Source organism: Hyperolius riggenbachi, chromosome 1 (assembly GCF_040937935.1).
Source record: "Hyperolius riggenbachi isolate aHypRig1 chromosome 1, aHypRig1.pri, whole genome shotgun sequence".
Lineage (NCBI taxonomy): Eukaryota > Metazoa > Chordata > Amphibia > Anura > Hyperoliidae > Hyperolius > Hyperolius riggenbachi.
The window spans coordinates 425,338,692-425,363,835 of record NC_090646.1 but is presented as its reverse complement, the minus strand read 5'-3'; the positions used below and the strand labels follow the sequence as shown (position 1 = coordinate 425,363,835).

Genomic DNA, 25,144 nt, shown 5'->3' with positions numbered 1-25,144 from the left:
ACTGTAAAGAACCCTTTCCTAAATAAATGGCTAAAACGTTTTTCCTCCATGCGCAGATCATGTCCTCTAGTCCTTTGAGAAGGCCTAGGGACAAAAAGCTCATCCGCCAAGCTATTATATTGCCCTCTGATGTATTTATACATGTTAATTAGATCCCCTCTAAGGCGTCTTTTCTCTAGACTAAATAAACCCAGTTTATCTAACCTTTCTTGATAAGTGAGACCTTCCATCCCACAAAGCAGTGTACTGCTTTATACCTGGCCTTGGATGTTCACACATAATACAAGTCTTTGGCTGTCTTACTGTAGACTGCTGTTTTATAAAGGCTCTTTAGCTGAATGCTCTGCGTTGAAATGACTTTTATACGATTGAGCACATTACTTAGCAGGTAAGACCCTGCTTTAGTGAACGTACTTTGGTGTTTAGTTGGGCCTAATGCTAGGTACAGGTGTTAGCTGCTGCCCAAAATGATCTTTCATGATCTTTTTGTATTGTTTGCCAACGGTTATGGTATAAACTTATGATTCGGGGGTTTACAAAAATGTAACTTTAAACACACATGGCTTTTCTAAAGACTTTAGGGCTCTTATGGAGAGTTGAATGCTTTATTATATACTGAACATGGATGAATAGCTGCTGTTGTATTGTTGACCACAAAGAGTTATTCTCTCAGCAGCAGTGGGCATAGATGGGTGGTACCAGGTGATGGCTGTGTGCTGGGAAGTGAGAGCTGTTTGCTAACTTGGTAACGCCCATCCTTCTGGTTAACTGAAAGTTTTGTGAAGGGATCCTGGGTTGTACAGCTTTTCTATAGGTCATTCAGGGGAAATGCTTAAGTATGGCTATTATATAGGTAATGGGGAACAGGGAACTGTGCCATTACTTACAGCAAATCTGTGAGGATGAGCTAGGAATTTTAACTGTAACTTGTTTGTGGTTAAGTGCAAAGAAAACTAAAGCTACATTTCAATTGTCTTCTGTAACAACCAGTCAGAATCCTTGTATCCTTCTAATAGTAAGAACCTGATTGGTTGCTTTGGACAAGTGCCCCTTTTCCAGTCACAGTTCTTCTCCCACCACTGTTTCACTTCTTACCCCATGTGGTGTTTTCCAAATCACAAGGTCCTGAGCATTTCATTCAATCTCCTGTCTAGGGTGATGTCACAGGAGTCTTCTCATCTCAGTTATTCTAGGCACTTAGCAGCAATGTCAAAAAAGAGAGCTATTTATTACTTTTATATACTGCCCTAAGTGCCCTCTGTATACATTAAGAAAGTACACTTTATTTGAAATGAGCAATTAAAAACGACTTACATTTTAGGCCCAGAGAGCAATGGACCCAGATCAAACACCCAGCCCACACTCTGCTGGACCCGTCTCACTTTCTCCTGAGACTGCATTTTTTTTTTTTTTTGTTCCCTTTAGCCTTGTACCTGCTTTGGTAAATCTGCCTAAATTTTCAAACCATCTTTTTGCCTTTCCGTGTTGCATAAATGCCAACATTTGTTGATAATTAGTGTATTATCTAGCTTTTGTGTATACATGTAATAACTTAATGAAATTATGTAACCGGTGTTTGTTTTTCCTTTTCTTGGAACTACCTGTGGTTGTACGTCCACAGCAGCAACAGTTGCAAGCTCAACACTTGTCGCACAGTCATGGACCACCAGTGCCTCTTACGCCACATCCATCAGGACTACAGCCCCCTGGCATTCCTTCACTAGGAAGCAGTGCGGGTCTTCTAGCTCTTTCTAATGCCCTTGGTGGACAATCTCATCTTGCCCTAAAAGATGACAAAAAACATCATGACCAAGACCATCACAGAGGTGAGAGCTATGGAAACCTAAGATAACTTGATATTAAATGCCATCATTGTTTCATCTTCTCAGTTGCTTTGTTGGCAGAAAAATTATGGGTACCGTAGTTTTCCAACATATGGATGGAAGATTCTAGGTAAAAAAGTGCCATTTAAATATATCCTCCATTTACCACTCCAGTTCGGTGGTTTTCTAGAACTCCCTTATAGGAGGTAGACATTTGCTTTGCAGTGCCTTAGTTTTTGTCTTCCTTTTCTATTCTCATATGAACTTAATGCCTTCTGCAGACTTCAATGAAACAACCTTATATTTTGCCAGCTTTCGAGACACAAAAATATCTCTTGCCTAGTGGTAGCACCACAGGTAGGCCAGAAATCTGCCCAAAGGAGCATGCCGGTAATTTCCTTAGACACGCCTGCTCAGCAGTTTGCCACAGAACATCAGCTGACCGGTGGGCAGAGGAGAAGGAGGGCCAAGAGACCTCACACTGCAGGAAATACTACTGTATAAAACCTATAGAGAAGATTTTTGTAAAAGACTGAAAAAAATGTGTATGTAGCTTTAGTATATGGCTTGGTTTGTAGTTGTAGTGTTTAAGATTTAATTGTTCCCCCTGTCAATACAATTGATGCATTTTCCACATTAAATTAGCTGCCTCCCCTATTTTTGCTAGCTAACTTGGAAAAGTTGTGTGGTGTATATGTACATTTCACACCTATGCTCTGATCTCTTATTTAAGGGTATGAATGGATATTCCTTTGAAAAAGAAGTCAACTTTAAAAGAATTTGATTGCACTGAAATGTTTCCAAATCATCTATTCAAAATTATCAAGACTTAACAGAACGTCTTCTTGCAACCAAATCTGTAAAATTTGAAATGTGTATAACTTTTTTTTGTAGCATTTGATACTGGTTAGAGTTGCACAGTATGTGTTTAGTTTAAGGTTGTTTTGACAATATAAATTTTTATTTCTAAGGAGGTCCGTTCACTTCACCCAAAGCAGAAATTTCAGTTTTGTGCAGCTGCTAACAAGTTTAATTACTCAGTAGTTTTACAGTGTTAGGAACATTAGTGGTGGCATGCCGCTAATGTAAAGATGTGTGTTATTCCTCACATTGGAACCATCCTCTATATGCCGCAATTGGGTCTCCATCCTGTTGGATGCTATATAATGTATGTGCAATGGCCAAGCCACATGCATAGACATTAGATGTGATTACCACCAGATTACTCTAAAACCTGCCCTGTGACTAGAACTGAAATGTCCGTTTTGGCGTTTTTTTGCTTTACGTGTATTTAAATACTTTGCACCATGCATTTGGCTGGGGATGGCTGCTTTGGCTGAACTATGTAGTGTTCCTGTAAATGCATGAGCTTTATAAACAGCATTCATGTTTTTGAATGAGATGGAACTGCTCAGAATAGAATTTGTTACCGAAAATGAACTATTTTCTTTCAAAGTATTCTTTGACCAAATCTCCAGCTACCATTGAAACTATTGTGGTAGACATGTGAAGCTCATGCACTGGATATTTATATCTGTCGTTTTTTTAATCGGATATTAAAAGAAAAAAGATGTATACATATTTTTAAAAAAACTGTATGCCAAGTCTAACTTTTTTTGGGGGGCGCGCGCGCGACTACATGGCTTTCCATCATGTATTTTCCAGAAAAATATTCTAATAGTGCAATAGTATTTAAAGACTTGATTATCCCCATTTTGGATTTGACATTTTAGCAGTGTTGACGCTTCTCAAATATATTGGAATTGCAGCTTTTTGCTTGAAATAGTAAGGCACTCTGCTCTATTTGAAAAAAAAAAAAAAGGCTTTAAGCTTTAGTTCACCCTCCCAGTTTTTCATTGTCAGGGAAGCTGAATTCTATGCCATTACTTACAAAATGTTTATATTTAATGCAGCCACTCTAGTGACACTTCCTTTAGAAAGATCAGTTATGTGACCCAGAGATCCCTCCTGCATGCTTGGCATTGGCAGCAGAATGAGTGTTCACCAGGTATACACACCTGTGAAATGTCACCCGTTGGGGATCGAGATCCAATCCCCTTGGGTCACATCGCTGGGCTGGCCTATACAGACGTGTGTCAGCTGTGTAGCTAACACGTTCTGTTTCTATGCAGGGGAGAGGGGCAGGAGGAACGGCACGTGTGTGTGATGTCATATGGCAGATAGGGCTCACTCACATCTTCGGAGTCGGGGAGTGCCGTACACATGCTTGATAATCGGCTGAGGCAGTCTTGATCAGCTGCCTCTGCCAACTTTAGTCAAGCGTGTGTACAAACCTTTAGAGAGCAGCCATCATTTCCAACAGTGGCCAGCCCTGCACCTAAGTAGATTCTTATTTGTCTGTGCTGTAGCTATAGTGCTGACCACAAAAAGTTAGCTACACTGAATGCCGTTGAGGCAGCTGTTCATGACCACCTTCTCAGAGAATCAAGCGTGTACCAAGTCACCCGACCGTGGTATGTCCAACTGATTAGGGACACCAACATCAAAGCATAATCAAAGTGGTTATCGCTCCTCTTCATATGTAGGTATATGGTTGCAGACTCATGCACAGTGTACATCACTGGAGTGAGTGCTGGAACTCTCACCCAGTGCCCCGCCCCTGACTGTTCTGTGTTGTTGATAAAGGGGTCTGCTGTGGCCCAGAAACTTTGGCTTTGCAATAAATACTTCCATATGAAGAGGAGTCCGAACTATTGTGATTATGTTCTCCATAGTAACAGATGCATCACTCTTTGAGCGAAAACCATTGCGCATGTCAACGCACCTTTTAGCACCAGGAGGAATTGATAAGAGGAGAGATCTGGAACTGCTTTTTTTTGTTCAGTATAGCTGCAAATTGTCATCTCAGCAGGAAGTTGAGCTACAGGACAAAGCTGTTTGATAAAATTACTGTAAAAAAACTATAGTTGTGCAATGCAAAAAGCATTGTTAATTTAAGCCTATGGTCATATGCATTAAAAAATGGGAGGCTAAGCTGGCGCTTTAAACAGATGTTTTTTTGCACTTTAATGTGTAGTTTGTATAGTGGTTCATGTAAAACAAAGCCTTTTTTTCTAAACACATGGCTGTTATGTATAAATTGCTTGTATTTCAAATGTGCATTTTCTTCATGGAAAATAAAATACATTTTAAAACTTTAGAGACTTCTAATTTTTTTTCTTTTATTTTTCTTTTGCTGTTGCCTCTTTGAACGGATTTGTATCTGTGCATTGGGTTACTCCGTGAGCAGAAAGAGAGCCAGGAACAGTAAGTAGCTCTGTTTCATGCGTTTAAAATGATCCCTTTTTCTAGATTAGTTATCCATAAGAATGCTTTCACTGGATAAGGTGAGGCAGTTTTAAAGCACACCCATATTGTGCACTAAAAAAAATATAAATTACTTTGTGGCAGCATTAATTAAAAACAAAACAAAGTTTCAGGTCTGCTCAGCCACAGTGTGTATCCACTATAATCAAGCCAGACTGACTGGCATGTCCCAATCCTCTTGTGACCTTGCCCTGATCTGTGTTTGTGCAGAACCCTAACATTGTCCAACAGTTGGCGCACCTGAAGAAAACTGAACTTTAACCACTTAGCAACTTCTGCCACGCTTTTCTACGTCCTTGTTTACAAACACCTATAAACACATCTAAATATTTAGTTCTGTTTTCTATTTTTAGAAAACTGAGTACGTATAGCACCATCTTGTGGCCAAAAAGTATAACTACTTCCAAATACACCATTATTCACTTACCATAGGAACATTAAATACATTTTCCTTATTTTTGAAACTCTTTCACCCCTAACCCAAAATAAAATATTATCGCCATACTTTGTACTAGGGACACAATTTAAACATTGTAATAACCGGGACAAATTGGCAGATAAAATGTATCATTTTTATCTACAATAGCACATTTTATTTTTAAACTACAATGGCTAAAAGCTGAGAAATGGTGATGGTTTCATTTTTTCCTTCTTCTTCCCTGTCAAATGCATATAAAATATTATAATTCTTAGCATAAAGTACTGCCCAAAGAAAGCCTAGTTTTTCCCGCAAAAAATAATGTATAGATCATTTCAGTGTGATAATTAGTGATAAAGTTATTACTGAATGAATGGGAAGAGCTTTTGAAGGGGAAAAAACATGTGGTAGAGAAGTGGTTAAAAAAAAAAAAATAGATGCTTGTCAGTAGTGGTAAGCTTCTAGACAGTCCAGTGGCTACCCGGATCCTCTTGCTTTCCACTATTCCAGCACGGAGTCCCTCTGAATATACTTCAGCTTGTCAATTTGGTCTCGCAGCCATGTTCCCATCCCACTATAGGCTTCTCTGTATTGGGCATGCACTAATAAGGTCTACATATGCCCAGCTGAACAAAGCCACTTGTACACAACTTGTTTCTTAATGCACAAGTGTCTTCTTTCTTCTGGGTATGTGGAGAGCTCACTTATGCATTCCTAGTACGGAGATGCCCTGGACCATTCAGAGTGGGGCTATCGGCACACAGCAATACTGTGTACAGTAAATAAGAGGTAACAGTTGCGTTTGCTGCCCACCCAATATTTCTGTCCTAGCAATTGTAAAACCCTCCAGGTCCTAGCAACCCCCACCTCAGTAACTCCCAACCCTGCTTCCTCTTCCCTGGCATTTAGCTATAACTCTAAAAGCCCATAAACGCTGCATACATTTTATTTGTCTGTAGTTGTGAGGCAGCGACACAGGAGACACCAGCATATTTATGGCAGCGACAATTCGGGTTCGCGACAGTTATACACATGTGACAACAGAGTGAAGACACAACGGAAGCTGTCTGCCACAAACTACGTATAGTCGTAGTACTATGGTAGCGACTCTGCTGTCTGTAGAAGACTTTCGTACACACGACACCAACAGACTAAGCGGCGGTTCATGAGACAAAAATCACAAGAGATTCACCAGTTGAATCACTCAAACATGGCTGTGTCTGCTGATAGTCTGTCTCTGGCCGTGTCCACACGAACAAACTTGCTCAACACAGGTCTGTACAGACATTTGTACGCCGTGTGTATGGGCCTTAAAGGAGAACTGTAGTGAGAGGTATATGGAGGCTGCCATATTGATTTCCTTTTAAGCTATACCAGTTGCCTGGCAGCCCTGCTGATCTATTTGGCTGCAGTAGTGTGAATCACACCAGAAACAAGCATGCAGCTAATCTTGTCAGATCTTACAAAAATGTCAAACGCCAGATCTGCTGCATGCTTGTTCAGGGTCTAGGGCTAAAAGTATTGGAGGCAGAGGATCTGCAGGATAGCCAGGTAACTGGTATTGCTTAAAAGGAAATCAATATGGTAGCCTCCATATACCTTTCACTACAGTTCTCCTTTAAGCGTCCCCAGTTCCTAGGGTGAAAAAAGGACGGGAAGAAATGCTTAAAATACTTTGGTTAAGTGCCCAAAGCACAAGATGCCAAAATTAATAACGTTAAGACTATTGCTTGGTGTATAATCGGGGGCCGACACTTTTGTTGGAGGCAGATCTAGAAGTTTTTGTTTTTTTTTTCATTTTATAGACCTGCTGCCTTAAAGGGGAACTTCAGCCTAAACAAACATACTGTCATTAAGTTTCATTAGTTATGTTAATTTAGAAAAGATAGGTAATATTGGCTTCAATTCATCAAGCATTACCGCATTCGGTAATGCTGAAAACAGCTGAGTTAACGGAGCACTTAAGAAAATGTTAATTCATCAAAGCTGTTACTGAATGAGAAGCTGAAATGACAGAGCAATGAGATAAATTACCGAATTGTGCTCAACACATGTCAGCAAATGTCAGTAAATGTTAATTCATCAAGGTTACCACATTCGCTAGCACATTCGGTGTTTATCTCCAGCTCTCCCCTGTCTTTACAGGCTTCGAAAGCCTTCTGTGTGAATGTTTTCATGATTAACAGGAGCAGGCAGCCAATAGAAACAGCCCCTGTTCTCCTGCAAGTGCCGCTGATAGGTCACACAGGCTTCTCCACACAAGCTTCCAGACCCCCCAGGCAGTGAGCAGAGAGAACGGTGGTGTAACCCTTTAAATCCCTGTTTGAATATGCAAAGATGCAAGTGGTGAAATCACCAAGCATGGCATTTGTAATGTCTCCAGGAACTTTATCTACGTTGTGGCAAAGAAGTAAAATGTTAAGAAACACTGATGGACAGATTCAGAGCAGCAGAGGCAGTATAAGTAACAGTAAATATAACACACGTTTACATGTAAAGGGATGTCTGGATGCCTTCTATTGTTATCAGCTTGTAACAACACAGAGACATTCCAAGCTGCTTCACCACTCTGCTGTTATCTAACAGCCTTTGATGAACTGAAGCCGTAGTACTTCGGTAACTTAACGAACCTCTACCACACATGGGAAAATATTGATGAATTAGCACAGTGAAGTGTAAAATACCGAATGCGGTATTTTAAGGACTGGGATTTTGTTATCGAACACCCTTTGATGAATTGAAGCCATTATCTCTTACCCACCCTGTTTTAAAAGAACAGGCAAATGTTTGTGATTCATGGGGGCTGCCATCTTTGTCATGGGGGAAGCCATCTTTTTGGTTGAAAGGAGGTGACAGGGAGCATGAGACACAGCTCCAACTGTCCAGTGTCCTGATAACCCCTCCAGGCTGCACGCACTAGGCTTCAAATGTCAAATTCAAAATGTACACAAAAAAATTGCACCAAAACAGCAGAACGAGAACAACATCAGAAATCCTATCATGCTTTGCACAGCATAAGGGGAAAACTGCCCGGGCAGTTTTCTTCTGTGCAGCTAAAAATGAGTCTTGTATAAGAGAAACAAAGTTCTGATGCTGTGAAACTGTTGAAGAAACACCAGGCCTTTTCAGTGCTGCGGAGTCGATTTTTAGTCTGGAGGTTCACTTTAAGCACCCTATTAAAATTAATAGAACTATCAAGCCTGGGGACAGGTCTACTACAGAAATCCTTGGACACCATAGCAGACTGCTTTCTGCTCATGATGTCCCAAAAGCATACAAATGGGGCTAATTTAGAAAGACACAAATTAACATGTCATCTATATGAGCTAGTATGCTTAGATATTTCTTAGATCTTTTTTTTGGAGACTTGGATAAATGTAAATGATGCTCTGTAAAGCCTCGTACACATGCCTGACAAGTCATCCAAGGCAGCCAATAACGGTCTCAGCCAATATTCACAGAGGCACCTGACCAGTGACGGCTGCTTGCCAAGCGATTTGCCCGGTGGATCAGCTTGGCCGAGCGGTTACCAACTTTGTTGAAGTCACCACTCCCCCACATAAGTGGAACGCGTTGTCTGCTACACAGCTGACTGGCTTCTGTAAAGGCCGGCCCAGCGATGTCGCCCAAGGGGATTGGGTCCTGATCCCTGACTGATGTCAGTTGTTGATAGGTCAGCCTAATATAAATCTAGGAAGTAAAACCTAGTTGCAAACCGTAAAAAAAGTTGCAAAACGTTACACATAGACTATTACTGAAATGGGTGATCTGTGTTACCACTTAATTCCCTTATTTTCCTATAGCGAAGCGAGGAGGGAGCTTGAAGGGAACCAGAGGAGAGTGAGATGGAGGCTGACCTGTTTATTTTCTTTTAAATAATGCACATTGCCTGGCTCTCCTGCTGATCCTCTGCTTCTAATACTTTAAGCCATAGACCCTGAACAAGCATGCAGATCAGATGTCTGACAAATCTGTCAGGTTTAGCTGCATGCTTGTTTCAGGTGTGTGATTTAGACCATACTGACCAGAACGATCAGTAGCACTGACAGGCAACTGGTATTTAAAAGGGAAAAAAAAAAACATGCTAGCTTCCATAGGTCTTACACCTTGGGTTCCTTTTAAAGGTATGAGCTTTTCTTGTAGGAACCCTGTGGTTAGAGGGATGTAGAGGCCATGAACTTTATTTTCCTTAAATATTGTCTTCACTGGCTGTGCCTCTTAATTTCCCAATCATTAACCTCCAGTGAATGTACAGACCAAAGGTTCTTTTTCGATACTGCACTGGCTGTGTGCTTGTTCAAAGTGTGTTCCTCTGCATCTTTTGAAGACAAAATATTAGGGTAATAACTAGCCAACTGGCATTTTTTTTTAAAAGTAATAAAAATGGCACCCTCCATTTTTCTAATATTTGAGGTTTATTTAATTCAATGTTCATGACTCAACATATGTCAGTCTATTCTACTTTGATGTGATGACTTCTGGTCTGCTTGTCCAAAATACAAATTTTGGAGCTCTGCAGTTTCAGATCTCCGGTAGTAGCTTTTAGGTTTCAACCAGGGCCTAGGCTATTAGCCTTCACAAAACACATTTAAATCCACCAGTGGGACCTACTTGTAGGCTTGTTTATCTTACATCAGTTGACTTCTAAAATGCCTAGTTGTCTTTTTCTTTTAACTTGCCCTAATGTTAAATGTGTTTAAAATTAGAGCCATATTGACCCTCTATCATTGTACAACATGCAAACCAGGTGCATATTTTGAGAGTTCAAAGGTCTGTAGCTGTTCATTCTCGCTGTGTAATGAGTGCATCCATCATCTTACTGTTCAGAGCTGGCTCATTTAGAAAACTATGGTGACATAAATTGGTACCAGGTGTGAGCTTGGGAATGCCCTGTACTGTTCACTGAATTTCTATAATGTAATTCACCACAATTGTGGCCTCATTCATTTCATATTCACTTACTGCTCTATGCCCAATTTGTAACAGTGTCAACATTTTTTTTTTTTTAGTTCAATTTTGGAATGCACAAACATGTTCCGAATTAGGATGAAAATGCTATAAACTGCAACCAAACTAGATCAACAAATTTATCTATTTATTTATTTTTTTCGATCAGATAATTTTGTTCGATTGTTCTATTCGATCGAATATAAAGATTTTTCCAACATGTTAGATCGGATTTTTATTGAAAAAAAAAAGGATAATCGTTCATTTTGTCTTAATCGAAAAAAGATTTTTAGATTCAATCATTTTGGTCAAATTGGAAAATCAAACGTTTTTATTGTACCATGTATGGGCACCATAACGCTGGATTCAGCGAAACGACTCTTAGAATGAGCTGAAATCTACCAAATGCTTCATTGTGAATTCTTTGTATTTCAGTTATAATTACACTAATTCATAGGGATTGAGGGAATTGGTATCTAAAAGAGGAACTGACATACATTCTGACATTTTTCACATGGTGACCTTTTTACTGCTGGCAGGTAATGTCACAGGAAGGAAATGCTGCTTGCTTTTTTTGGCAGTTGGAAACTGCTGTTATTTCTCACAGTGCAACAAGGCTCCCACAGTGTGATATCAGGACCTCCAGTGCGAAGCGCTGACATCACACTGTGGGAGGGGTTTGACCACACAATCAGCCATACAGACCCCCCGGATGATCCGTTTGAGAAAAGGAATACATTTCTCATGGGAAAGGGGGTATCTGCTACTAATTGGGATGAAGTTCAATTCTTGGTTACGGATTCTCTTTAAATGGAAATGCATATGGCAGCAACCATATCCTTGTCAGTTCAGGTGTACGTTAAAACATTAGTTCAGCCTTCCAATTGTTCCAAAAGCACACCTAACTTGAAAAGAATATGGTGGCTGATATATTTATTTCCTTTTAAACAATTACCAGTTACCTGTAGTCCTGCGGATCTTTTTGGCTGTAGAAATGTCTGAATCGCATGTGCCTGAAACGAGTATGCTGCTAATCCAGTCAGGCTTCTTCAGGGTGAACTTTTCTATGAGCAGATGACAGAAGCAGGTCACAGGTGATGAATTCACTGCCTGTCTCTTGGCCTGACACTTGCTAGTGCTCGGCACAGGTGGTTGACAGGCACCCCCGATGGAGTTACACAGCAGATGCAACAAGTTTTTTTTTTTTTCTGTTGCTGGGTAATGCCGCTGTGTCACCAGTTAATACTTTTCAGCTGCAAACCATCAATTTAACCGTCTGTGGAAGCCATAGTATTAGAAATGGGCTCAGCAGGACAATCGGGCAATCTGCATGGTTTAATAGGAAATAAATGTAAGTTTCCATATCCCTCTCAGTTCAGGTGTACTGTAAATAGCAATACACCATGACATGTCTCTGTATTCAGCAATATGTATCTTGAAAGTACCTGGTTGACTGTGTCTTTAAGAACGGCTGTAATGAGGAATGTGGAGGCTGCCATATTTATTTCCTTTTAAATAATACCTGTTACCTGACTTTACTGCTGATCCTCTGCCTTTAATACATTTAGCCATAGACCCTGAACAAGCATGCAGCAGATTACGTGTTTATGACATTGTCAGGTCTGACAAGATTAGCTGCATGCTTGTTTCTGGTGTTATTCAGACACTTCTGCAGCCAAATAGATCAGCAGGGCTGCCAGGCAACTAGTATTGTTTAAAAGGAAATAAATATGGCATTCTCCATATTCTCACTTCAGTTGCCATTTAAGGGCTGTCTCTGAAGTGTAACTCAGCTGTCCAAACCCATCCCATCATCATCCATATCACAAGGTACGCAGCAACTATTCTTTCCTTTTGTGATCATAGTGGGTTGATCTTGCTCACTTCATTCCTGTGCTACTAAGAAATAAACTATTTGTGGCCAGCATTTAACCCTCCTGGCGGTCAATTTTTCTGCGGCTGTGCGGCCGCGGGAGGTTTTTTAAGCCTAATTTTTTTTCTATCCTGTAACTAGCCTACCGCTAGCTACATGATTCCCCTCTCCCTGTGGCCTCCCTCCCACCCGATCGCTGCCGGCGATCAAGCCCATCTGGAAATCCCGTTCGAAGCGGGATTTCCTTCAGGGCTTCCCCCGTCACCATGGCGATTGGCCAGGCTGCACAAGGGGTAGGCGGGGGCGCCTGTATCGCGGCGGGTAGCGGCGCATTGGTGGCGAACGGCGGCAATCGACCCGAACACGCAGCAAGCAAAGTGCTTGCTGCGTGTTCTATAAAAAAAAATTATGAAAATCGCCCCAGCAGGGCCTGAGAAATTGAGAAATCCTCCGGCTGCTTACCCCGAGCTCAGCTCAGGGTAACCGCCAAGAAGGTTAAGCAAGAGCCGAACAGATCTTTCTAGCCCTACTCAGTCTACAATGAAGCATTTTAATTCTTTTCATACCTTCACCTTTTGTCTTCATAAAAAGGCCTAAGAAATTGAGTGCAAATTGCTTTCTTACCAGTAGCATTCAGACTGATTAGTTACAAATGTGTTTTTCATTTTTTTTTTTTTACAAACACAAGGAATAATGTAGGAAGGGTTCAGTGCTTCATTGGGTATGGAGTATGGTGGAATTTGGAAAAGAAAATATTCAAGCTGCTGAGCTTCAGTGCTGGCCACAACAGTGGAAGGAAGTAGCATCAGGGGAATTGTTCTGGGCTGGGCAAGCAGCTCATACAACTAACACTGAGCTTACAGGATACAACCAGCCAAGTACTTTCAGTATATCTATTGCAAAAAAGTAACATTTACAAAACTGGCATAACATGCAATTAAAAACATGTCTCCCAACCTTACATTGCCTGTATAGTTTCTCTACCTTGTCCTAAAGCAGTCATCTGCAAACATGGCTCTCCAGCTGTTAAGGAACTACAAGTCCCACAATGCATGTGCCTTTATGGATCATGACTCTGGCTGTCAGACTCCTGCAGTGCATTGTGGGACTGGTAGTTCAACAGGAGATCACTGTCCTAAAGTAATGCCATGTTTGTGAAGATCTTATAAATCCCCATCCCTTTGTTGAAGCCCCTCCAGATCCTACTGCAAGCTCTGACTGGTTGTTTAACCTGGTTAAGGAAGTGTGCATAGACTTGTGCTACACAGAAATGGTAGATTCATTCTTCAGGGACTTGCTGGAACTGTGATTCTAAAGCATTATGCTTCCATGCCATCAGTTTATATTTCCTTTACAATACACATTTATGGAGATCACTCAAGTTAATTGTAGGAGCACTTCCTCTCTCTGCAAGCAAGCTTGAAGGAAGCCCAGACATGCAATGAAAAACTGCACAGGTCTCCTAAAGTAAAAACTACATTGATATAGTCTAATAAATGTCACACACGTCTTTATTCTCAAAACCAGTGATGCTATAATTATGCACATCTAATGTTGCCATAAACGTTGCTAGTATTTACATTTCCATAGCAAATTAGGGCAAATATCAGCTCAGGGCTTTACACTCAATATTACAGTCCTCTCTAAGCAAAAAAAATCAATCCATAATAGAAAAGTGAAAAAACTGCAACAATCAATGGAACAGAAAAAGAAAGACAAAGCAGGTGGAAATCTGTCACAACCCTAATTTTCTAGTTCCGGGTCATAGACTGCTGGGATGTCCAGCTAGGCAAACCATAGCTTCTCACATCTATTTGGCCACTCCCTGTGTGCAGAAATCTGCCTGCTTCCCCCCCCCCCCCCCCAACAGCAGATAATCCTTTACCAATGCCACCCATACCTTAGTAGGAAGCAACACATTGGGCCATATCCTATTAAAGTGGACCTGAACTCTTGCACAGGACTGAATGTATTTAACAAGTTTAACCTGTCTAATTCCCACCTCATTTGTGACTAACCACAAGTTGTAATTTGACCCCTCAGCTGTCAGCTGACTACCATGGCAGAGAGCTAATTGGTAAATACAGGATGTTAACCATATGTCTGCATCCATGAAAGTAGGAAGTATGAATCCTGCAAATTTATTGCTGTATTTGTATTAGCAGTAACAAAGAAGTTTTTCTTTAACCTCCTTGGCGGTTAATTTTTTTTTTAAAAATGGTCAAAAATCCTTTTTTTTGTATTTTTTTTTTTTTTTTTTTTTGTTTCATGTAAAGCTACCAGAGTGGTAGCTACATGAAACACCACTAGAGGGCGCATGTGGCCCTCTAGTGCGATCGTCGCCGACATCAATAGCAAACAGGGGAGCGCGTATATAACGCGTTCCCCTGTTTGGCTTCTCCTGTCGCCATGGCGACGATCGGCATGACGTCATGGACGTCAGCCGACGTCCTGACGTCATGCGCACTCGATCCAGCCCATAGCGCTGCCCGGAACTCATTGGTCCGGGCAGCGCAGGGCTCTGGCGGGGGGGGGGGGCTCTCTTTCGCCGCTGCGTGCGGGCGATCGCCGCAGAGCGGCGGCGATCGAGCTGTGCGCGCGGCTAGCAAAGTGCTGGCTGCGCGCACAGCACTTTGAATGGGGCGAATCGCCCCAGCAGGCCCTGAGAAATCCTCCGGCGCGGCATAGCCCGAGCTCAGCTCGGGCTTACCGCCAGGGAGGTTAGAGGCTATTCTGTTGTTGCTTGCTTTTTAGAGTATAGAGGTAGTGTTGAGTTCAGGTCTGCTTTAAGTTTTTCTCCTGAGGTTTTTCCAAGGAGATATTTTTAAAACTTACCAATAAAATACTTTTAATAGCCCCACAAAGCAAGAAAATATTCAAAATATGTTTGCTATTGTGGTTTTATCTACTTTTTCAATTGCTAGGTACTGAAAAGTTATGTTCAGATAAAATGAAAAAATATCTCCTAGAAGAAAACTTGGGAGAAAAAGTGAAATGAATGGGGGCTCTTGTCTTATCCTTGTTGCAATATCCATTTCCTTGCCTGGAAAAGAGTTCTTAGGGCCCGCTTCCACTTGTGCGGTGCGGAATCGCAGCTGATTCCCTGCTGACGAAATTGCATGTGGTTGCGATTTTTGCATGCATATTTTACCGCGATTTCGCATAGGTTAGTATTGATGCGACTTTAACCATGACACTGCCTGTGTGATTTAACATTACTTTCTATGCGAAATCGTGGTAAATTACGCATGCCAAAACCGCATGCGATTACCCTATTAAATACATTAGCGGCGATTCACATAGCGGTGTGCAGTATGCGAATTCTGTGGGGTCTACCGTGCAGATTTTTTTCTGCACAGAAAAACGCTCAGAAATCCTGACAGGTGGAAACAGGCCCATCCACTTGTATTGTCTATGTGAATCTGCATGCAGGAAACGCATGCACACTCGCTCAAGTGGAAACGGGCCCCTACTAGTGGAGTTTTGGTATGTTTCTCACAAGACAGCTGCACTTTGTGACCCAAAATACCCATGGTTTAGTCTCCGGGAATGACGTCATTGAATATACTATCCAGTGAATCAACTGTATCGCCAGCATTTTTGAAATTTGAGGTATCTCTGTAACATGTAGATCTGTCTTTACAGCAGGTAAATTTAGATTAGAACAGAACCCCATATCATGTAGTGGGTTTGGGTTAGAAAAGTTAGTTGCCTAACACTGGATGCGGTTGCTTCCAAGATATTTTAAATTATGGACAGTAAGCCTTCCCTCATCCTTTGTTTACTACAGAGTTGCACATTTTATTCTTGGTCAATCCATATTTCATAGTAATGCCCATTGTATCTCAATAGCTCTGAATTTTTTTTAGGAGCAGCCTACATCTAGAAGTTATGCAGCGCATATAGGAGTTGTGGCATTAAACAAACAAAACAAACAACAAACACCATCTCAGTGAGACTGACATAAGGAGCCAAAGTTTAGGAGTTCATACCTCAAGTTTGTCCAAACGAGAGATGATTCCTGCATATTGAAAGTATTAACCTATCCGAATGGCTGCTTTATGATAAAAGCTGGGATAACAAGATCATTAACCAGCTGAGCGGTCTGGACGAGCTCAGCTCGTCCAACACCGCCAGCGGCTGCCGCTCAGGCCCTGCTGGGCCGATTTGAATGAAATAAAAAGCAGCACACGCAGCCGGCACTTTGCCAGCCGCGTGTGCTGCCTGATCGCCGCCGCTCTGCGGCGATTCGCCGCGAGCAGCGGCGAAAGAGGGTCCCCCCAGCCGCCTGAGCCCAGCGTAGCCGGAACAAAAAGTTCCGGCCAGCGCTAAGGGCTGGATCGGAGGCGGCTGACGTCAGGACGTCGGCTGACGTCGATGACGTCACTCCGCTCGTCGCTATGGCGACGATATAAGCAAAACAAGGAAGGCCGCTCATTGCGGCCTTCCTTGTTTATTCTGGGCGCCGGAGGCGATCGGAAGATCGCCTCCGGAGCGCCCTCTAGTGGGCTTTCATGCAGCCAACTTTCAGTTGGCTGCATGAAATAGTTTTTTTTTTATTTAAAAAAAACCCTCCCGCAGCCACCCTGGCGATTTAATCAGAACGCCAGGGTGGTTAATCAGAAGTACATATTTACACTTATTAACTTGAATCCCATCCAAAGCTGGTAATTCTTAGACTACTTTCGCAGCGGGGCATTACACGGGTGCATGGTGGTGTAGTGGTTAGCGCTCTCGCCTTGCAGCGCTCGGTCCCCAGTTCAAATCCCAGCCAGGTCACCAGCTGCAAGGAGTTTGTATGTTCTCGTGTCTGTGGGTTTCTTCTGGGCACTCTGCTTTCCTCCCACATCCCAAAAACATACAAATTAATTTACTTCCTCCTAAATTGGCCTTAGACTAACATACATGCACCATACAATACATACATAGACATATGACTATGGTAGGGACTATATTGCGAGCCCCTGTAAGGGGCAGCTAGTGACAAGACAATATACTCTGTACAGCGCTGCATAATATGTTAGTGCTATATAAATACTAAAATAAATTACACAACCCGTATAAACGGGATTGCAGCGGATGTATTGTGCGTTATGTGATGCATACAGAACATAAAAAGCCTGTTTCACAGCGACTGTAAACCCACACGTTCTCCCATACTGCACAACGTGCCTCGCTTTATTTTAGTGAATGCTGTTGCAACACAGTGCTAATGTGCCGCTGTGAATGTACCATTACAGGCTAATACCATTGCATTTACCATGCATTTATATTGTCTTACTGCAACATGTCAGTGTGGCTGTCTCTAGACTTAGCAGTGTCACCTAGAAGCAGGAGTGGGTCGTCCGGATATGAAGCAATCTACTCAGTAGTCCTGTACCTAAATCTCACTACAGCAAGAGAGCTTATCAAAGCTAAATGAAATGTTGCCTTCCTAAAACAAGAGGGTATTTGCGATAATTCAGCATTAAGTGAACAAGGGTGGTTTCCCATGATGCATCACTCTGGAATATGCAAATCATCTCTTTATGCCCTTGATAGCAAGGCTGTACATCCAGAACTGCTGGTGTATAGTGAGCCTGTAGCTAATAAATTTTATGGAGCCACATCAATCCAACATGCCTACATCCTGTTTTGAGACTTCTTGTTCCTCATCAGTACAGCCATTTGGCTATGTTATTAGATGCTTATGTTTTTACATAGATTGGTTAGTAAAGCCATCCATCACATTAAAGGACCAGTACAGAGAACTTGAGAGGTCAAAGGGGAGGGGGGGGGGTCTTCTTCTTGACGCGCTTAGTGTTAGCAGTTTTTCTTTACAGCAAGACTTTGCTATATCAACTGTATCTCCAGAAAGCCCCATGCATGCCCACTGGGTGAATGAGTGATTGTCATTGAAGGGTTAGGAGGAGTCCTACATTCAGCTGGTTCATATCAGATCTTAGGGCTGGTGCACACCAAGCGTTTTTGGTAGCGTTTTCAAAACCGCTGCCGCCTGGGATGGTGCACACCAGCGGTTTGAGGTTTTTAGCAAACCGCAAACATGGCTCATGCAGCATTTTTGCAGATGCGTTTCTGCCTCAATGTTAAGTATAGGAAAAGCTCAAACCGCTCTGAAAAACGCTAGATCAGAGCGGTTTTCCAGGTGTTTTGGTTACAGTAGCTGTTCAGTGACAGCTTTACTGTAACAATATATGAAATCTGCTACACAAAAACGCTAGGCATGTTTAGAGAATCTCTCTAAACATGCCTAGAATCGCTCTGAAAATCTGCTTCAAACACCTCTAGCATTTTGCGGATCTGCTAGAGGTTTTTGGTGTGCACTGGCCCATAGCCAGGGTTTCTGAAGTGTGTGAATTTGTAGTTGTGTGATTACATGTAGAATCCATAGCAAGAGAAGAAAAATTCTGTTCAAAGCCAGGACAGTGTAGGGTTATTTCCACAACTGCTGCTAACTTGCAAAATCAAATTATTCATGCATCGATGTTCCCTGGCAGATTTGAGCAACCTCATTGAATCTGCCTAGATATCTATGGTACATGTTGCATTGATCGTAAATAAATCAAAATTACAATCTTATGCAGCGGGTGAGCGGAGGTAGATCAATGGCCCATAGCGCTGCACTGTATCAACCTGTGTAATGCTGCGATTAAATAGATTTCATAGAGACATCAATTAAAAATCTGTGTGCAGTGATGAAATATTCGATCCCTCTCTAATCAGATTCAGATCAGAGAGGGTTTGCTCTCATTGTGTGGCAATCTATGCATGTATAGGCACCTCAAGTTAACCTTTCAGCGACCTCACTATTTTTTAACATCACTATTTTTTAACTTCAATATTTTAAAGGACAACTGTAACCGCCCCCAAAAAAGTTAGATACCCAAGAGTAGGGAAGACTCTGGATCCCTTAGAGCCTTCCCATTCCTCGTTTTGCCCCCTCATTCCACCACTGGGTACCCCGTTCCAGCCTGTGACTTTGTCAAACAGGCCTCCGGGTCTCCTCAGAAGGCCAACGAAGTGGGTGTGCAGTACGGAGCTGCTCGCCTTCAGAAGTACTCGGAGACCTGGAGACATAATCAGTGAGAGATCTGAACGTGGAACACGAGGCTGTAGAGAGGAACGCGAAGGCTCTAAGACAGGCATGTCCAAAGCAGGGATGGTCGTAGTCGGCCAACTTCGCTACGCTGGAACTACACGTAGTTTTAGGCAATTACGTTTCGCCAAACTACGGCTTCAAAATCAAATATTCGCTTCGTATGCATTTCGTACAATACGCGTTAAAATACGCAATTACGCATAGTGCGAAGCGTAGTGTATGCGGATGCCTTTGCCCGTATGCAGAAAATTTTACGCATTAATGCCTCCTTAAAGGGGTTCTTCCACGAAATGGGGAAAAAATAAAAAGTGGTTTATTTATAAACTATTAAAAATCCTCCTCAAATAGTGCGAAAAGTGTTTTTAAAAAATGAATAGTTTCATCAAAGTAACACATAATGTAATCAGTGACGGATGTTGGCCAGGAAGGCTAATCCATTTGTTAGGGTTTTTTTTTTTTTTTTTACTATAATATCACAAACATAACTGCTGCGTACCTACAGTAGTTGTCAGTTTTGTAGTCCGTTGCTGTCAGGAATGACTCTTACAATTATAACGGCTGTTATCTCCCGGAGCTCTGCGCAGTTATTTATTTTAGTTTCACAGAGAGAGGACCCCGGAAGCAATGAATCAGGCAGAGGGAGGGCAGCTGATCAGAGAGAAGAGAACGTACGTTGTCTATGCAGATTCCTCTTTAACTCCTGAAAGCGAGTGATCTCTTTGTCGCTGCAAGATTTATTGGTTTGTGTTGTTTTTTGGCTATATAGCCATCCATTACAAACTTTATTACAAATTACATCAACTTTTTAAGAAACGTAAAAATGACAAAAAGAATCAGATGGCATGATTCACTGTGTAACTGTGTAACAGTGAACTCGAGTTCTCCAGGCAGCTAAAAGTTAATAAGAAAACACAAACCAATAAATCTTGCAGCGACAAAGAGATCACTCGCTTTCAGGAGTTAGGCCTGGTGCACACCAAAAACCGCTAGCAGATCCGCAAAATGCTAGCAGATTTTGAAACGCTTTTTCTTATTTTTCTGTAGCGTTTCAGCTAGCGTTTTGCGATTTTGTGTAGCGGTTTTGGTGTAGTAGATTTCATATATTGTTACAGTAAAGCTGTTACTGAGCAGCTACTGTAACAAAAACCGCCTGGCAAACCGCTCTGAAGTGCCGTTTTTCAGAGCGGTTTGCGTTTTTCCTATACTTAACATTGAGGCAGAAACGCATCCGCAATCCAAAATCTGCAGCAGCCCGGGAGTATGCGTTTCTGCAAAACGCCTCCCGCTCTGGTGTGCACCAGCCCATTGAAATACATTACCCAATCGTATCCGCACCCGCAAGCGGATTGCAAACCGCAGCCGAACCGCTCTGGTGTGCACTAGGCCATAAAGAGGATTCTCCGAATCTGCATAGACACCGTACGTTCTCTCTGATCAGCTGCCCTCCCTCTGCCTGATTCATTGCTTCCGGGGTCCTCTCTCTGTGAAACAAATAAATAACTGCGCAGAGCTCCGGGAGATAACAGCCGTTATTCTAATCGTAAGAGCCATTCCTGACAGCAATGGACTACAAAACTGACAACTAGGTACGCAGCAGTTATGTTTGTGATATTATAGTTAAAAAAATAAATAAAAAAAAAACCCTAACAAATGGATTAGCCTCCCAGGCCGACATCTGTCACTGATTACATTGTGTTACTTTGATGAAACTATTCCTTTTTTAAAAACAATTTTCGCACTATTTGAGGAGGATTTTTAATAGTTTATAAATAAACCACTTTATATTTTTTTTTCCTATTTTGCGGAAGAACCCCTTTAAATGCTTCTACCGGGAACTCTTCTATGCGTACAATCCCTTTTTCAATGCATAAATTTGTAAGCATACAATCGCACGCGGAAAATTAGACGCGAGTAAGACATTCGTAGTTCACTACGCAATACACATGTTAACTACGCATAGTGGGCATAAGCTATGCATATCGGTACTTTGCTACGCGTAAATTCGTAAGCGTGGTTTTTAAACTTCACCTACAAACTACGATGCATAGAAGCGAACTACGATACGTAAATTCGCACTGGCTTAGTTTCTGCTCATCCCTGGTCCAAAGTCCAGCCCAGGAGCCAAATGTGGCCCTCCAAACCTTTTCTGGTGGCCCCCAAAGCTCTCTACAGTTGTTAATTCCATGGGGCCCGCAGCAAAAATTATAAAACTTTGCTAGTTCAGCCCCCTAGCACTCTAAAAACTGGCAATATGGACCTTGCCCTAAAAAGTTTGGACACCGCTGCTTTTTAGCATCCTGAGCCTACCCTCTTGTTATGTATTTAACGTTTTTGTTTTAGGAAGCTACAGTTGTCCTTTATGGGCTGTAATCTTTTTCCCATCTAATAGAAGACAATTTTGCTGAGTCACTTACAATAATGCCAACATTCGTATAGCACTTTTCTTCTGTCCGACTTTGCAGTGTTAGGGAGTCTTGCCCAAGAACTCCTTACTGAATAGGTACTGGCTTACTAAAATAGAAAGAGCTGAGATTTGAACCCAGGTCTCCTATGTCAGATGATGTACCAGCTGGAAATGCAGGCACCCTGAGACTCAGATTCATTGCAAATGGGAAAAGCTGAAATAATGGCAGAAATTGTATTTACCGACTACAAGCATTGTTGAAGTTATTATCTACTGACCTCATATAAATTTAATTGTTTTTAAGACCTAAATGTATGTTTTTCTGTGTGTTTACAGAGTAATTCTCTGCTGATTCCCGACAGCCTGCGGGGCTCAGATAAACGGAGAAATGGCCCTGACTATTCTAATGACCTAAAAAAGAGAAAAGTGGATGATAAAGATTCAAGTCATTATGTAAGTTCATGTGTCCCATCTTTGTGTCATTTTCTGCTTCTGGGATCTAAATTTGTTCTTATACACTAGAGGTGGTCATTTGCTCTTATCCTGGATTTGCTAAAGAATGATTTCATTATGAAGTAAATGTGTGTCTAATCTATGAAAGCTGAAAGGAAGATCTCGGTGCTTCATTTGTGGCCCTGGTCCTCAGATTGCTTACCTCTGCCTCTTCCATAACCTTTTCATTCTTAAAAATATTCTAAAAACATATCTACCACAAAACTGGATAATCAGACTGACATATGATGTAAAAAAAAATAGGACCGGTAATTTCAGAGATATTTGCTCATAAACTGATATGCAGGAAGTGAAGCACAAGCAAAGTTTGCATTAAGCAGTGCAAAGCTAGCCGTTGCAGTGATGCGATCAGTATCGAAGCAGGCCTACACTACACAAGATTTTTGATAGCTGTTAAGTTGATATAAATATCGGACCTGAAAATCTATTTTAGTACTACAACTGGAATTAGTACTACAACTCAAATATTGTTCACCGTTGCTTGATTAATGGCAATAGGGGCCATCGGTAGGTGTGTGTAATGTATGCAATATTTGCATAGCTTTCTTTTAGATCAAGCTGTACAAAGCTGCCAGCTGCAGGGATTCCACTGAAATTAGACAAGATTTATGCCGAAATCTTGTTTAAGAAAACAGTAGAATCTGTAGCAACCAATATCAGGAAGTTATACACCACAAACCTGTATTGTGTTTTTGTATACATGAGCAATAGTAACAATTGGACTTCCCTCTTTGTAAAAATCACACCCCCCTCTAAAAAAAAAATTGCGACTGTGCATGCTATTTTGCATGTATAACCTTGCATATACGCCTGTGCTATTTCATATTTGCATGCAAGTTTTGCATCTGAAAAATCACATGCTATTAGAATGCTTCTAGTGGAAACATAGCCATCAAATTCCTGTCAGATGCTTGTCAGCTTGAATGTGACAGGAATTTATCTGATGTGTGCCACATACTAGGAACAGATTTCCAATAGATTTCAGAATGAAATCTATTGAAAATCAATCAAAATGCATTATTGCACTGTTCTATCCAATGCAACTGTATGGGCCATTGATCTGCTGCCAGCCGCCAATCAACCTTGATTTTCCATCCATACCGATCGAGCAAATCTATCGAAATCGGCCAAAAATCGATCAATTGGCTGATAATGCTTCCTGCTGCATCGATTTCAGAGCGGTCAAATCAGCTGTTGATCGATGGCTGAAATCGACCAGTGGATGGGCCCCTTAATGTGTATGCCTTTTATTGTCAAAATCTTGTTTAATATGTGGCAGACATGATGATCAATGTGGAAGCTACTAATTTTATATCTCAAATGTGGCACAATGGTACAGTGCATGCCTGGCATAAAGCGTCTTGTCTTGCTGTTGTGGGTCTCAGTACTCAAAGGGCATTTTCATCAAACCCATGTTACATAAATGTCATCTAGCTACATGTGTGTACTCCCATGTGATCTTCAGCCTATTTGCACTGTGTAGAGGTAGCCATACATCTGGCAACTTGACAGACTATTGACCATCCGACTAGATTATTATAATTGGAATCTGATGAAAATCAGTGCCGCCAAGTGCATGCCTGTTCGACAATGCAACCAGTTTTGGTCTGAAACTGGCTGCATTATTCGGTCAGGCATATGCTGCAAGATGTTGGGTCACTGTGGTTGATCTAGGCGAGCGTTATAGGGACAAGTGACAACCCCCCCTCCCCCCTGCGCTGTTAACGCTGTGTGTATGTATGCAATGTATATGTGCTGTAATGTGCATCTATACATTACCTGTCCCGTGTGGCAGTGTCCGTCCGTCTTCCGCTTCTCTTCTATTAGCTTGCATACACACTGCCGGCGCATAGCACGTTGGCCCGTGATGTCACACAAGCCACGCCAGCAGTGTGTATGCAGCTAATTGGAGAGGCAGAAGATAGACAGACACCGCCATACGGGACAGGGAATGTATAAATGCAGATTACAGCACATATACTTTACACACACGCGCACACACACACACACACACGCACGCACACACGCATCGAGGTGGCGGACTCTGCAAGCTGGGCTTGTTCCCGAAAGGTTTCATTTTGAAATTGATTAGGAATTGGCCTGCAGTGTATGAACAGGGCCAGTTCTCTCAGGGCTCTTTCACATTAGGGCAGATTTTCTGCGTTTCAACGCAACGGGTAAAGTTTGCGTTACCCAAGGTGAAATGAAAGTCCATAGACTTTCATTTTAGCTTTCACATATAACGCAGCCTTTTTGTGCGTTGCGTTACACTGCACCCAGGCTCAGTTTTTCGGCCAATACTAGCTTTATGCGTTACAATGTTAGTCAATGTAAAACGCACACTATGCGCGTTTTTAATCCGTTAACGCAGGCAATCAGTCCCAGTATGCAACAGAGGAACAATGTAGAAAGTTGAAAACTAAAAGAAAAAAAAATTACCTGCGTTTTCCTATGTGCTGTAACGCATTGAAAACGCATTAAAAACGCACACTCACTGCAGTCAAAACGCATTAAAACGCATACAACAAAACGTATGCTTTGAGCGTTCTCCAACGCAAGCTCTGATGTGAATGAGCCCTAATGAAGCAAGGTGAAACATTTGCATCAGGCGCAGAGATTTCAGGGTCAGCATTTTTGTGCTATGTGTACCTTCCTGAGGAGGAATGGAGTGGCTGTCACAAACTCACAGCCAGCGTGCTATTGTGTTGAGCTGCAGCATGACATGTGAGAACATTAAATG

The 25,144-nt window shown here is 41.8% G+C and overlaps 1 protein-coding gene across 2 annotated transcripts in view; it reads left to right on the top strand.

Moving 5' to 3' along the window:
- Positions 1-25,144, top strand: part of TLE1 (TLE family member 1, transcriptional corepressor) — a 79,828-nt gene that overhangs the window by 35,133 nt on the left and 19,551 nt on the right. For both annotated transcript variants that reach the window (XM_068236868.1, XM_068236860.1), the window contains exons 7-9: positions 1,622-1,826; positions 5,074-5,090; positions 22,228-22,344. In XM_068236868.1, the coding sequence (XP_068092969.1) occupies positions 1,622-1,826; positions 5,074-5,090; positions 22,228-22,344 (339 nt within the window). The remainder of the gene's footprint in view (positions 1-1,621; positions 1,827-5,073; positions 5,091-22,227; positions 22,345-25,144) is intronic.